General features: G+C 38.4%; 2 protein-coding genes across 3 annotated transcripts; both read right to left on the reverse strand.

Annotated features, from left to right (window-relative positions):
* Nucleotides 1-278: 278 nt before the first annotated feature.
* LOC131149786 (uncharacterized) lies at nt 279-4,043 on the reverse strand. 2 transcript variants are annotated; one of them, XM_058100536.1, is made up of 9 exons: nt 3,975-4,043; nt 3,124-3,578; nt 2,519-2,609; nt 2,277-2,422; nt 1,876-2,119; nt 1,694-1,798; nt 1,411-1,593; nt 1,079-1,283; nt 279-968 (listed from the first exon to the last, which is right to left on the reverse strand). In XM_058100536.1, the coding sequence occupies exons 2-9, from the start codon at nt 3,570-3,572 to the stop codon at nt 484-486; spliced, it is 1,908 nt and encodes a 635-aa protein (XP_057956519.1). In that variant the 5' UTR covers nt 3,573-3,578; nt 3,975-4,043; the 3' UTR covers nt 279-483. The 2 variants fall into 2 exon arrangements, with proteins under 2 accessions (XP_057956519.1, XP_057956520.1); XM_058100537.1 differs by lacking the exon at nt 3,975-4,043 and having other exon boundaries at nt 3,124-3,938.
* Nucleotides 4,044-10,000: 5,957 nt separating this feature from the next.
* LOC131148352 (uncharacterized) lies at nt 10,001-10,960 on the reverse strand. The gene has a single exon (XM_058098067.1). It carries the CDS (start codon nt 10,958-10,960, stop codon nt 10,001-10,003), a length of 960 nt encoding a protein of 319 aa, XP_057954050.1.
* Between the last annotated feature and the right edge of the window lie 2,141 nt (nt 10,961-13,101).

The following is a 13,101-nucleotide window of genomic DNA, read 5'->3' on the forward strand; positions in this document are numbered from 1 at the left end:
GGCCATTGACTCTCTATCTCTCTCTCTCTCTCTCTCTCTCTCACACACACACACACACACACATGCACATATTTCGAGGTTCCATACCTAGCATGCAATTAAGGAGGACTAGGATTCAGGATAAACTGGACAAATAGTACAGTCGGACAGCCTAGGAGACCATAGATTTTTTATTTATTTTAACTGAAGATGGGGGTGGGGATGGTCTAAATTAGATGTGGAAAATATGCAAAATTAACTTAAAGCAAAATATATCAACTCTTAAAAAAACTGTTGCATTAGCTTTTCATCTCCAAATGCATTTATTCTCATCTTCATCACTATTTACATTTAAATTTTGTTGAATAAGTTAAATACTCGACATAACCATAAGAATCCTACTGTGATACAAACTAGCTTGGAATTGAAAAACAAAAAGGGCGACGCTAGAACTAGTCTAAATTGAAGTTGCCGATAAGGGATAAATGGGAGGTCTACTGCCCATCAGGACGTGATGGCCTCCGTAGTGAGTCCAAAGTCGAAGGGGAAGAGTGGATCGTAGTGAGAATCCCCAACATTCATGGGCAGTTGATCCACCGACTTGAACCATGTCCTCGGCAGCTTTCCGGTGAACCCATAGTCACCGAAGAGCACATCGGCCACTCCCTGTCCTTCGGTCCCCGGCAGCCACGCAGCTACAAGAGCATCAATAGAAGAAACATAAGGCTGCATCACCACCGGCCGCCCAGTGATCAACACAACGACGCACTTGACTCCCCCACACACATTTGTGATCACGCTTGGACCTGGTTCAACGATGGTTAAGTTGAGATTGTCCCCTGCAGTCTCGGCATAAGGTGGCTCTCCCACCACCACAATGGCATACGAGAAGTTGTTGGACTTCACGAAGTCTGCATCTGGATTCTCGCTGTACATGATCTCCGTGCTCTCATCCACCGCTGTAGATATTGCACTCAAGATCGTAGTTCCTAAGATTTCGGATCAAATTATGTTAGCTAGCATTAGAGAAGTCCTTGTTAAGACCGAGGATGGGGTTTGCGAAAAATTTTACAGAAATTGTATGAGATTTGCAACGTACCAGCAGTGTGGTTGTTGCCGCTGAGGCCTTGCCATGTGATGCTCCATCCACCACACTGATAACCCAAGTTATTTGCATGAGTTCCGGCAACAAGGATCCTGCCAGCTTTCTTGGGCAGAGGCAGCAGAGGACTATCTGTATCTCCACCATTCTTCAGTAGAACCAGTGACTTTCTCACGGCCTCCCTTGCCAAATCTCTGTGAGCCTGTTTCATACGTATAGGTAAGTATTGAACGTATATGTAATAAGGTTTCCAGTCATCAAATATATATATATGCCATAAAAGAAAAGCTAGCTAGCTAGCAAGCATTTTGATCGAGTGACAAATTGACCTGACTCCCGAGCTGGTCGACGAAGCTGTAATCGGCGATGGGGTTCTCGAAGAGACCCATGGTGAACTTCACTCTCAATATCCTCTCAACGGCATCATTAATGCGACTCATTGGGATAATATTGTTGTTCACTTGGTGGGTCAAATCATCGATGAACTCGGTGTGGTTGAAAGGAACCATGATCTGTGACACAATCACATTAAAGAAAAAGGTTGGTTGAACTCCAAAACATATATAAATCGTTTCTTCTATATTCAAAATGGGGATTCAAGAGATATATCACCATGTCAATGCCAGCAAGAATCCCAGCTTGTACGGAATAAGAATAGTTTAAGTGGGGTGGATAGGTTATCCTGTCAATCCCCTGCCAATCTGAAATAACAAAACCCTGCACATTTGCAGAACACCACAGTATGCAGTCAGTCAAAAAATCAAACTAAAAGATTAAATTAGTCCAGGTCTTACCCTAAACCTAAGGGTATCCTTGAGGAAACTGGTGACAAGGTTGCGATTGGCATGCATCTTAAGGCCATTCCAGCTGGAGTAGGAAACCATGACAGTGGAGACGCCCTTTATGATGGCGTCGTTGTAGGCGGGCATGTGAATGCTCAGCAGCCCATGTCTGTCTATAACTGTGTTGTTCTCGTTTATTCCATTCGTCGTGCCCCCATCTCCCACGAAGTGTTTTGCGCATGCTATTACCTTATCCCTTTTAATGAGTCACAAATTAAATAACCATACATATATTAAAGAAGACCAATGTCGCAATAAATGAAGGCATTTTCCACGAACCAAAAAAAAAAAGTTTGCAAATCATTAAAAAAAATGTTTTCGACAATCAAATTGTAGAGAAAAAATGAACATACTTCCCAGCGAGGTAAGGCACGCCCTTGCGCGAGTTAGGGGGAATGTCACCTTGCAACCCAGGTATGATTTCTGTCATTGCTTGCACAATTTTGTGATCCTCGCTGTAGCTCTCGTAGCATCGACCCCACCTTGGATCTCTACACACCTGTTTATATACATATAAATTGCATCCACAAGGTAATTAATTTCAACACAAAATTAATTTCACAGCAGAATTAGTACTCAGGATTTTGTTATGTACCGCAATACATGGAGCGAAAATGTAAGGAATGCCAGTAGCTCTAACTTCGAGTGCAGTTGCAGCACCTATCCTCTTCACAAGCTCAGGATCCCTACAATATATATATATATATATATATATATATATATATATATATATATATATGCACAAACAAGTAGCTGGTTCATGTTATAATTATACTTAAATTAATCAACCTATATATGACCTAATTAAGCTTCTTTAATGCACTTGACTTACAAGGAACCTTCTCTGTATAAGATTTGTAGTCCAATAATCATAAAATGCGCACCTAAAAATCCCCTTAAAGTAAGAAAAGTGTTTTATAGTATGGATTCTAATTGACTCTGTTTAGCATGACTTCCATTTTGTGACTGAGGGGTACAAGTAGGATTGGATCCTTATTGATCCTTCCTAGTCCTATATTTTGAGAGGTCTTTTGATGAGATGGAGTGTAAAATTACATTAAAATTGTGCATATACACACGCCCCTTAATTAATAACCACTGTTGATTTCAAATTCTATGGCCTGAAACAATTTTACGTAGGTCACAAGTTGATAACCTCTCCCTAAAGTGTGTATCAACAGAAATATTTTTTAAACTTGCCTTGTAGCCCCAAGGCCAACGTTATGAGGGAAAATGGTAGCCTTGTAGATATTGTTGTGGCCATGAACAGCATCAATTCCATATATCATAGGAATGCCGAGACGGCTGGAGAGAGAACCATTTTGGTAGGCATTAACCATGTCAACCCAATCCTGCGGCGAGGCCTCGGGAAGGGGCACGCTCCCACCGCCGCTGAGCACGCTGCCAATGGAGTAGTCCCTCAGTATCTCCGGCGTCGCCGCCACCCGATCCAGTTGCGCCATCTGCCCTATCTTCTCGGCAAGCGTCATTCTCTCCATGAGATCCCTTATTCTTGTGTTTACGGGCTGCTCTGGATCCTTGTACTTCATGTACTCTCCTTCCGCCGCGGACGACGCCCAAAAGCACATGCAATATGTTAGGAGAACCCCTAGCATCCCCACCGATACCCCCCAATTCATCTTCGCCATCTCGAACTATGAACGAGTCAAATTGAATGAAGTGAGAAAGATTACCTTTGAAGAACTCTATTCGTCACCAGAAAACCATCAAATGATTCTTTTTTTCATACAAGCAATGTGGAATCTCATCATTTCTTAAAGCCGACGAATGGGAAAAGTTCAACTAATCCCGAAATACCACACTACTTAGCGAAAAAAGGAAAATCTTTGATGTTCTTCTTGACTTGTATTGTTGATCATACAAATAGAAAATAATGCAAATAATAAAAAAAAAATTGTCTCAACATTTTAATCACTTGGGCAAAATCTACATGAAGCATTAAATCTAAGAAAAACCCAGATGAGGAATACATTAAATCTGAAGAAAACTCAGATGAAGAATTAAAGAGGGCAGAAGCATTAAATCCTAACCTCCGCAACAAGGACAGAAGAGTCTGCAGCTGTGGTTCAGGAAGCATGATGCCTCACGTAAATTTATGCACAGCCAGGCGGCACGTTGATGGGTCTTGATCCGGTATCCTCGAGTCCACGTGGAAGAAATAGTACGTGCTTAGTCTTCACGTACTGGTCGTTGATCTGGACCGTTCATCAATCGAGTCAATCATTCGCATTTTGAGTCCTAAAGGACTTCTGAGCCGTTGGATGGGTTGACCCGCATTGTGGTCCGGTTGATATGGGATTCTGATATGCCAATTAAGATTAAGCACAGGCACGTACAGATTTTGGTGGCGAGTAGGGAAAGGAGTTTGTTATGGCTTTTGTTAGAGATTGATTTGGGATATGATCAAATATCTAATTTGTTTCTAAAACAATTTGGCGTGGCTTTAATCAATTGTTTGTTTCCTAAACTGTTCGATTTCGATTTTTAAAAAGTTGAATATGTGCCGAAAACCTACTCTTTTTCGAAAAGAATTCTTCAAAAAAGGAACCTTGTTTCTAAGTCGAACGGGCTAAATCCACGCATGACTAATCACTCTACTAACTTTGACTAGTTATAAAAAGGCTCGGTAATTTTTCTACTTCTTACTACTCAATCTATACTAGCTCTTAGTGCAAAAACAAAATCCCATTAAATTTACTAAGTTATACATTATAAATGCAAAAGTTTTAATTAAGTTAATATATTTGTTTCACATCAAATTAACTATTATTGAAGTAGGGTTTTTGAATTGATTAATTTTGTAAATAATTAAGAAAACATTTAAGTACAAATTAAATTTACTCCTTTAAACATATAATTAATATTGGCTAATATTTCAAGAAATTTTCCTACACATAATAAATTACAAAAAAAAAAAAAAAAAAGGAAAATTTCCTATTTGCTTAGATTTAAGGTTCAATATGCGGAATTTTTTTTTTTTCCTAAAAAGTATTTAGTTATGGGATTGTTGGGCTTCCAATTAACAAAAACAAAAAAACAAAACAAAAACAAAAATGTAGCAGAATTGTTCATATAGGCATTTAAATGTAAATGATAATTTTATTAATTCTATGCAAAATACACACAACACACATATACGGACTATCAAATTTAATAAAAATTTTGTATGCATGATTTAGTTTGTGCACTAAGTTTTTGGCTAGTAAAAAGTTCCTTGTGTTTGTTTGGATTAACCACTTCTCTTTTTTGCTATTCTAAATTCTTATTTTTGTAGAAAGAGGGCTTTTATATATATATACTAAAAGAGGGCGGCATCTCATTTCTTTATTAGAAAACCCCTCACTTATGGTGGAAAAAAATCCTGGTTCCAGCAAAATAAACTACAAACAGATAGAAACGAAACAAAATGATAACGAAATGAAGGTAAAACAACACATTAGACTCTTAAATTAGGAATACCGATTTTGTCAAGTCCAATCATGCCTCTAACTAGACGAGATAAAAAATCAAACTCTAGATATCTCATAATGGTGCCTTCCTCTCCCTGACGTGTCAAGAAGTTCGCAGCCTTATTTTCTTCTCTAAATTGGTGAGCAATAGTGAAATTAATCATGGAAAGAGCCTCAAGCAACTCTTCCCAAAAATCCCACAAATACCATACCATGCAATTCCAAGAGAGAACCCAATCAACCACTACATTAGAGTCACAATCAATCTCCACATTCATATAACCCATATCTTTACACATCCGCACTCCCTCCGTCAAGACCTTAAGTTCGGCTTTATTAGTAGTACCATAGCCAAAGAAGGAAGAAAAAGCACCCAAGAAGTCCCCACTGCAACCTCGAATAAAACTACCCCCTCCACATGTCCCTAGATTCCCACGGCAACTACCATCGACGTTCAATTGTACAGACCCAACTCGAGGTTTCCTCCACCTAACCACACAAGGAGTCCGTGCCTTCAGAGTGATAATTGGAATCTCAAGAGCACTTAGTACTTTGCTATCCTGAGTAGAAAGGGTTCCACTTGATCTCATATTCTTTGAAATCCTCCTAAGCCAAACCTTGATTGCCAACCAAACTCCTTCAGCCGATTCCTTAGCACCTTCCATTCAAGCTCTACAACGACACACCAAAAGTCTCCAAGTTATAAAACTCAGCAAGATACCAATGATTACACCCCTCTGAGTCAATTTCTTAGCATAAGTAAACCATTGTTGAACACAACAAATCCAAGAAACTGTAGTCGTACAAGGAACCCCCAAGGTTGTAGCAGCAAAATCCCAAACCTTCACAGCAATCTCGCTCGAACAAAGCACATGATTCAAGTTTTCTATTTGCCCTATCTCGCAACAGTTACACCGAGAAACAAGAGCAATTCCCAAGTGTTGGAATTGGTGTGATCCCAAGAGGGGGGTGAATTGGGTTTTAAAAACTTTTCGACTAATTTAAACATTTCGCCGATTCTCCACATATCATATCATATCCTATTATAATTATGGTTGTGTATGTAAAACTGAATAAGCAATGTGCGTAGACATACACGTGTATCTCATTTGATGTAAATGTGTTGATATAACCATAAATGAATAAACATATACATGTTGAATTTAACGTGCATAAAATAAATGAGATAAGGAGAGAGACACACACACACGATATTTGTTATAAAGGTTCAGCCAAATCAGCCTACATCCTCACCTTGGGCATACCCCCAAGAATTATACTAAACTTGCTCACTTAAATGAGTAGAGCAGCAACCGTTTACATCCTCTCCTTAGGGGGCGAGGAAAACCTTAGCTCAATTACAAGGTTGAGCCCAACTTGTCTCACTTACGGGGCTGAGACTCCCCAATTCAATTTTCGGGTTGAACCGAACCGGTACAATAAAAATATTTTTGTACATGATAAAATGCTTCTAAGTACAAGTATAGATGTACAACGTTTAAACTCTAACTACATGCACTCTAATATGATATGAAATATGCTTAGTAGAGTAAGGGTGTCTATCAAATAATCAATGCACAAATATATGTAAGCATATATTTATGATAAATATATTCTCCTATAAATAATTTTGCAAATAAAGAATATTAGGAGAATCTAGGAATTTAAGCTTAGGAAAAATATTTGTAAAATAAAAAATTTCTCCTTAGAATGTTTATCATGAAAATAACTGGGAGGAACCCAAATAATACTCTCAAAATGATTTTCAGAAAATAAATAACAAGTGAGAGTATGTGCATGTGAGATGAAATACTCTCTACCAAAATAGTTTTGAAATAGATGAATGGAAAGAGAGTTGGAGAGTTTTGTTCAAAAGATTTTGCCTTAAAGAAATGATTTTTGCAATAAAAGATAAGTTAGGGGAACTTTGATTAACAAGAGGTTAAAAATATTTAAAAGAAAATATTTACTAATCAAAGTTACTATTCTAAGCTATGAAAGGGGTATTTATAGTTTTTCTAAAAAATATGACCATTGGGGACATATTGGGGTTTTTGAAAACGTTTAATTAAATTTTAACCTCAATTACCATAGTTAATTTTTGGTAACCTGAGAGTTTCGGTTGCCTGATCCTTAGGGTCGGTCGCTCGAATAGACACAGACAGAAAAGTTCACTTTCTAACTTCGAGTGCCCAAGGGAAAGTTTGGTTGGCTGAAGCCAAAACGATTTTCCAAAAGATCAAGGCTTGATCGACTGGTGAACACTTCGGTTTGCTGAACTTCATAATTCGGTCGCCCAAGCCTATTTTGAACTAAACGTTCGGTCGCTTGGGAACAATGAAAAAGTGGCTTTTAAACCTTCGGTAGACCGGGGACAGTTAGTTTAATTTAAGTTCGGTCGCCCGAGCCTCAGTCAACTTGTTGACTTTTTGGCCAACCGAGTGTTCAGTCGATCGAGGGCTATAACACATAAATAGTTCGATTGCCCAAGGTTTTCAATTAAGCCTAAAAACCTAATGTCGGTCAATCGAAACCCTAAGGTCTGTCTATGACCTTTGGTTCCCTATGGTCAAACTACAGTCATGTGAGCACTCAAATCATATCATGCATATGCATGCATTATTACAAACCGAATAAAAAATTAATTACAATACAAATTAAAGTCAAAATGTCTTCTTCTTTTGCTCTTCATTTTTACGAAATTCACCAGGAGTGTGTGAGCTTTATGTCCCTACTGGCTTCCATTTTTCAGTATATTATGTTTGTGCTGAAATGATAACATGTTTACACACTAAATGTACACATAATATTTTGTCAGCATCAAAACAAAGATCAGACTCAGAAAGACAACACCAAATATTGAACTTTCTTATCCACGGCAAGCTATCAAAATGAACTTTCCAAACATATACGCTGACCTTCTTTGGCAAGAGATTGTGCCACAACCAATCCATATCCCTTATATGTGGCCCTTTTACTCTAATTAAATTCCATGCACTTGAAGCTTCCTTTATCATTGAGTTTCCAAATTAGAATATCCTCCACTAGTCTCCCACAAGCAATATTCCGTATGACTTCTTCGGTTTTGTCATTACCCACCAACTCCACTAAGTGCTGCCTATCCCAGGCACCATCCACCCACACATCTTTAATATTAAGCAGAGGGTTTTAAATATTGTTAAATTACAGACAAAGCGGGCCACTAGCCAACCAATTATCAAACCAAACGAACCTTTGCCATTCTTTACCTTCAGCTGCATGTTCTCCATCACCTGAGGTAAAACCCGCATAATTGATTTCCAAAATTGAGAACTCGAGTCTTTAGGAACCACCATAGAGATATGTCCTTGTTTCACATATTTAGCACGGAAGAATTTTGTTCAAAGATTATCTAAAGTCATGAGCCTCCATGCAAATTTCATATGTAGATATTTTTGAACTTCACCAAAATCACAAACACCTAAACAACCCTCACTAGTGGGCTTGCACAGCTTAGACCACAAGCACCACTTCACTTTCGACTTTCCATTTATCTCACCCCAAAAGAATGTTGATAGGATAGAATTCATCTTCTTGTGGGGTGCCTTCAGAATGTCTAACACCGCCAACAAATGAGTCACCATACAAGTGAGTACATGCTTTAAAAGAATTAGACGACCACCTTGTGAGAGTAGCTTTAACTTCCACCCTGCCACCTTACTTTTAATTTTTTGAACCAAAGGTTCCAAGGATCTAATTGTTAAACACCCAGAAACAAGTGGGACACCTAAGTAAATGACCGGGAAAACTCCCTCCACAAATCTCGTTAATCTTATCAAAATCTGCCTCCACCACATTGGAATTTTCTTTGAAAAGAAGATAGCTGATTTTTCTTTGCTAATCATTTGGCTAGACCACTGCTCATAAATACCCAAAACTTTAATAAGACACTGCATGGATCGTTTATGCCCATTAAGAAAAATCAAAATGTCATCTGCATAGGGTAAATGCAAAATCAAAGGAGCTCCAATGGGGTGTGAAAAACAGCCAATACACCCCTTATAGTTTTTTCTGCAGCAAATGAGATAAAACCTCCTCCATGACAATAAATAGATAAGGCGATAATGGGTCTCCCTGCCTTAAACCTCTAGTAGGTTTGAAGAATCCTTTGTAAGAACCATTCATCATAATGGAAAACCAAGGAGTCCGAATACATTCAGCCACCAACTTACAAAAATTTGAAGAAAAACCAAAACCCTCAAACACCTGAAGCAAAAAATCCCAATTGACCCGATCATATGCCTTTGCCATATCAATTTTCACCATAATAGTACTACTTACATTATTTTTATTCAAGGAGTGTACCATTTCATGAGCAAGAGTAATATTTTCAAATATACTTCGGCTTGGAATGAACGTCCTTTGCACTGGCGATATTATTCGGGTAATTAAACCAGTCATGCGTAGTACAATAATCTAAGAAAAAATCCTGTAAGTAACAGAACAAAGGCTAATGGGGCGGAACTTATCAAAACTTTTTGGATCCTGCACCTTCGGAATAAGCACTATATACAAAGAAGAATAAAACCTTGGAAGATTAGTGCCATTAAATAAATCCTTGGCAGCCTCTAATAAATCTTCTTTAACCACATCCCAACAAGAAATATAAAAAGCTGAGTCGAAACCATCAGGACTTGGGCTACTGTTTTAGGAATGGAAAAAAGAGCAGTTTTTACCTCTTCCTCTAAAGGATCTTGACAAAGAAGCTCATTTTCCTCTTCAGTAATAACCTTCTTTAGAATGGTTGATAAGTCGGCCACTTTATGAGTTCTTGTTTCTATTAAAAAATTCTGAAAGTAAGAAGTTACCGCTAGATGAATGCTCTCTGGTGAGTTTAACACACTCCCATTCGCAAGATTCATATTAGAAATTACAGAATTCTTCCTTCTTTGCTTTACCACCGCATGAAAAAGTTTTGAATTTTGGTCCCCTTCTTTAAGCCAAGATTTTTTTGCTTGTTGCGCCAATCTAGTCTCCTCCTTTTGTTCCTCTATTTCCAAATCTAGCTTGGTGAGAAAAAATTCCGTTTCAATTCTTGGGTCAGAATCACATAGCAATTGATTTTCTAGGACTTCCAAACGTTCCTCAAGCTCCTTAATATTCTTATCTACACGCCCAAAAACCTGCATATTCCAAGCTCTAAGAGCTATCTTTGTTTTATTCAGTTTGGTCGCAAGCTTCAAAAGACCCTGGGCATATACCAGCTCAACCCACGCCTTCGTCACACAATCAATAAAAGAGTCATGAGAACACCACATATTTTGAAAACGAAAAGGTGATGCACCATACCTCATCTCCACTGTGTCAAAATTGATAACCATATGACTATGATCCGACAACTTCCTCATTAGATACTCCAAATGAGCATTAGGGAAAGTATTAGAAAAAATCATATTCATAACCGCTCTATCAAGCCTTGCCCAGCTATGAGAGCAACCTTCATGTCCATTACACCATGAGAACCTCCTCCCACCAAAAGACATTTCCATGAGTCCACAGTTATCCAAGCAAGAATTGAACTCATCCATGGCTCCAACTAGTCAAGGATTACCTCTAAACCTCTCCCCATTCTCTCTAATTACATTAAAGTCCCCCACCACAATCAAAGGGTGATCCTCATTAGGTTGTTAATCCTCCAAAGCTTTCCATAGCTCCCTGCGTTCATTCTGAGTACACTTCGCATAAATGAAAGAAATACAAATTTTATTGTTATCTAAAAGTAACCAACCAGAAATCATTTGATTATTCATACAAATCATCTCAAAATTTAAGTCTTCTCTCAAAAATACCCATAGCTTACCTCCCACATTGCCATTACTGTAGCAGTTAAGAAGCAGAAGCTAGTTAGCTAACTAGGGCATCTTGGTATCCTCTAGGAATGGCTTAGCAATAGCTACAATAGAACCTCGGTGACATCTAACTAAATCTTTCAACATCCTCCTCGATCTTCCCAAACCTCTTACATTCCACACTAGCATTTTGTCAATCATAGATTTAATTTTGAGGGGCGGGTAAGAGCCTATCAAGAATGCCGCACACCTTGTCCTATCTGGTCCTTCAAAGTTGCTAAATAAGCCTATAAACCCATATCAAAATCATAATGTTTGTTCTTACTCAATGGTTGTATATCAGTATCATGGTCTGATGCATAAGTAAGCGAAAATGTCCCATCTAACTTTGGGGGTTGAATACACTCTAATTTTAAAACTTTAGATACAACCTCCACGTTCCCCACTGCACCACCTTGGCCCACTACGTTCTCATCCACTCCCATCATCTCCTCCTCTACACGTGCACAAATCAATGCTTGGTCCTCCTCTAAATCCACATAAATCTCCTCATTCACCAAAGTAGCTACCTCCCCCTGTGTCTCATTGGTCCTTTTATCTAGTGCATCAGAAACAAAATTCTCGTGTCTTGATCCAGCTTCCTCAGTATTGCCATGTAACGACCCAAATTTTTAAATGGAATTTAAATAATAAAGAGAGAGGGTAATAGAAACAGAAACGGAAGGAGTTCGTCGACGACATTGCATTTTGGAAGGAAAAGAAAAGGGAATGGAAACAAATAAAATAAAGAAGGAAGCTGCCAAGCTTCGTCGACGAACACAGGGATTCGTCGACGAACACAGGGGTTCGTCGACGAGAAAATACCAAGAAGGGTTCTGAGGCAGCCTGAATTTTGTCGACGAATACAGGGTCTTGTCGACGAAATTTATGAAGAACTCGTCGATGAAGTTCGGGCTCGTCGACGAGTTCCGCCGCCTATAAATATAAAAAGTTTGATTTTAAATTCATTTTTAAGTTTCCTCTCTCTCTCCTCTCTCTTCTTTTCCGCTCTCTCACTCTTTCTCTTCGATTTTGGGCTAGTTTTACGTCGGATCGAAGATCTGAGGCTACCATGACGCTCCTGGCGAAGTACCCTACAAGTTTGCCAGAGCGAATCGTCGGGAAAACGAAGTTGGAAATCATCCCAAAGTTGAGGTAAGGCTTTTTAAGCCAAATTAGACTTTGACGTAGTTATAGAAATTAACGTACGCATGAAAATACTGATGATTAATACTGGGAGTTTTGAGTTTTAGGGTATTGAGTAGGAAATCCTACGGGGGTCAGGTTAGGAAATTTGAGGGGCTTTCTCAGTAGCCAGGTAAGGAAGTAAACTAAAACAATTCTTTTCCATGAAAAATATTATTGATTATGAGTAAATTTATTTTCAGAAAAGCATATGATATACCTGTATATTATAGATGAAATGTACGTTTGGGAAATACTATTATTATGATGAAACGTATATGTATGTATGAGATGATAAAAAAGCGTGATTTTAAAATATGAAGTATGACTTTTAATAGAGCATGTGTGGCATGAATATTATTTTACGTGAAATGAGACAAGATAAGATAGGAATACTTTTACGAGTAAAACACATTTTATGGTATTATGAAACGATGAGTTATATTGTGAAGGTTTGACGATCGTATGATGAACGATGTATTTTCAGAATGTATATACCTGAAACAATTTTGGCTCGAGGCCGTATTTTATGTTATCGGCACGAGGCCGTATTTTATGTTATCGGTGTAAGGCCGTATTTTATGTTATCGGCACGAGGCCGTATTTTATGTTATCGGCACAAGACCGTATTTATGTTATTGGCGCGAGACCATATT

The sequence above is a fragment of the Malania oleifera genome, chromosome 2 (assembly GCF_029873635.1).
Source record: "Malania oleifera isolate guangnan ecotype guangnan chromosome 2, ASM2987363v1, whole genome shotgun sequence".
In the NCBI taxonomy this organism is placed as follows: domain Eukaryota; kingdom Viridiplantae; phylum Streptophyta; class Magnoliopsida; order Santalales; family Ximeniaceae; genus Malania; species Malania oleifera.

What these genes read in the sequence shown, in the direction of transcription:
- LOC131149786 (XM_058100536.1), bottom strand. Translation starts at nt 3,572, where the DNA reads ATGGCGAAGATGAATTGGGGGGTATCGGTGGGGATGCTAGGGGTTCTC. An exon ending in TTCTTGCTGGCATTGACATG is followed by an intron (nt 1,594 to 1,693) that starts GTGATATATCTC and finishes ATTGTGTCACAG; the next exon opens with ATCATGGTTCCTTTCAACCA. An exon ending in TCGACCAGCTCGGGAGTCAG is followed by an intron (nt 1,284 to 1,410) that starts GTCAATTTGTCA and finishes CGTATGAAACAG; the next exon opens with GCTCACAGAGATTTGGCAAG.
- LOC131148352 (XM_058098067.1), bottom strand. Translation starts at nt 10,960, where the DNA reads ATGGATGAGTTCAATTCTTGCTTGGATAACTGTGGACTCATGGAAATG.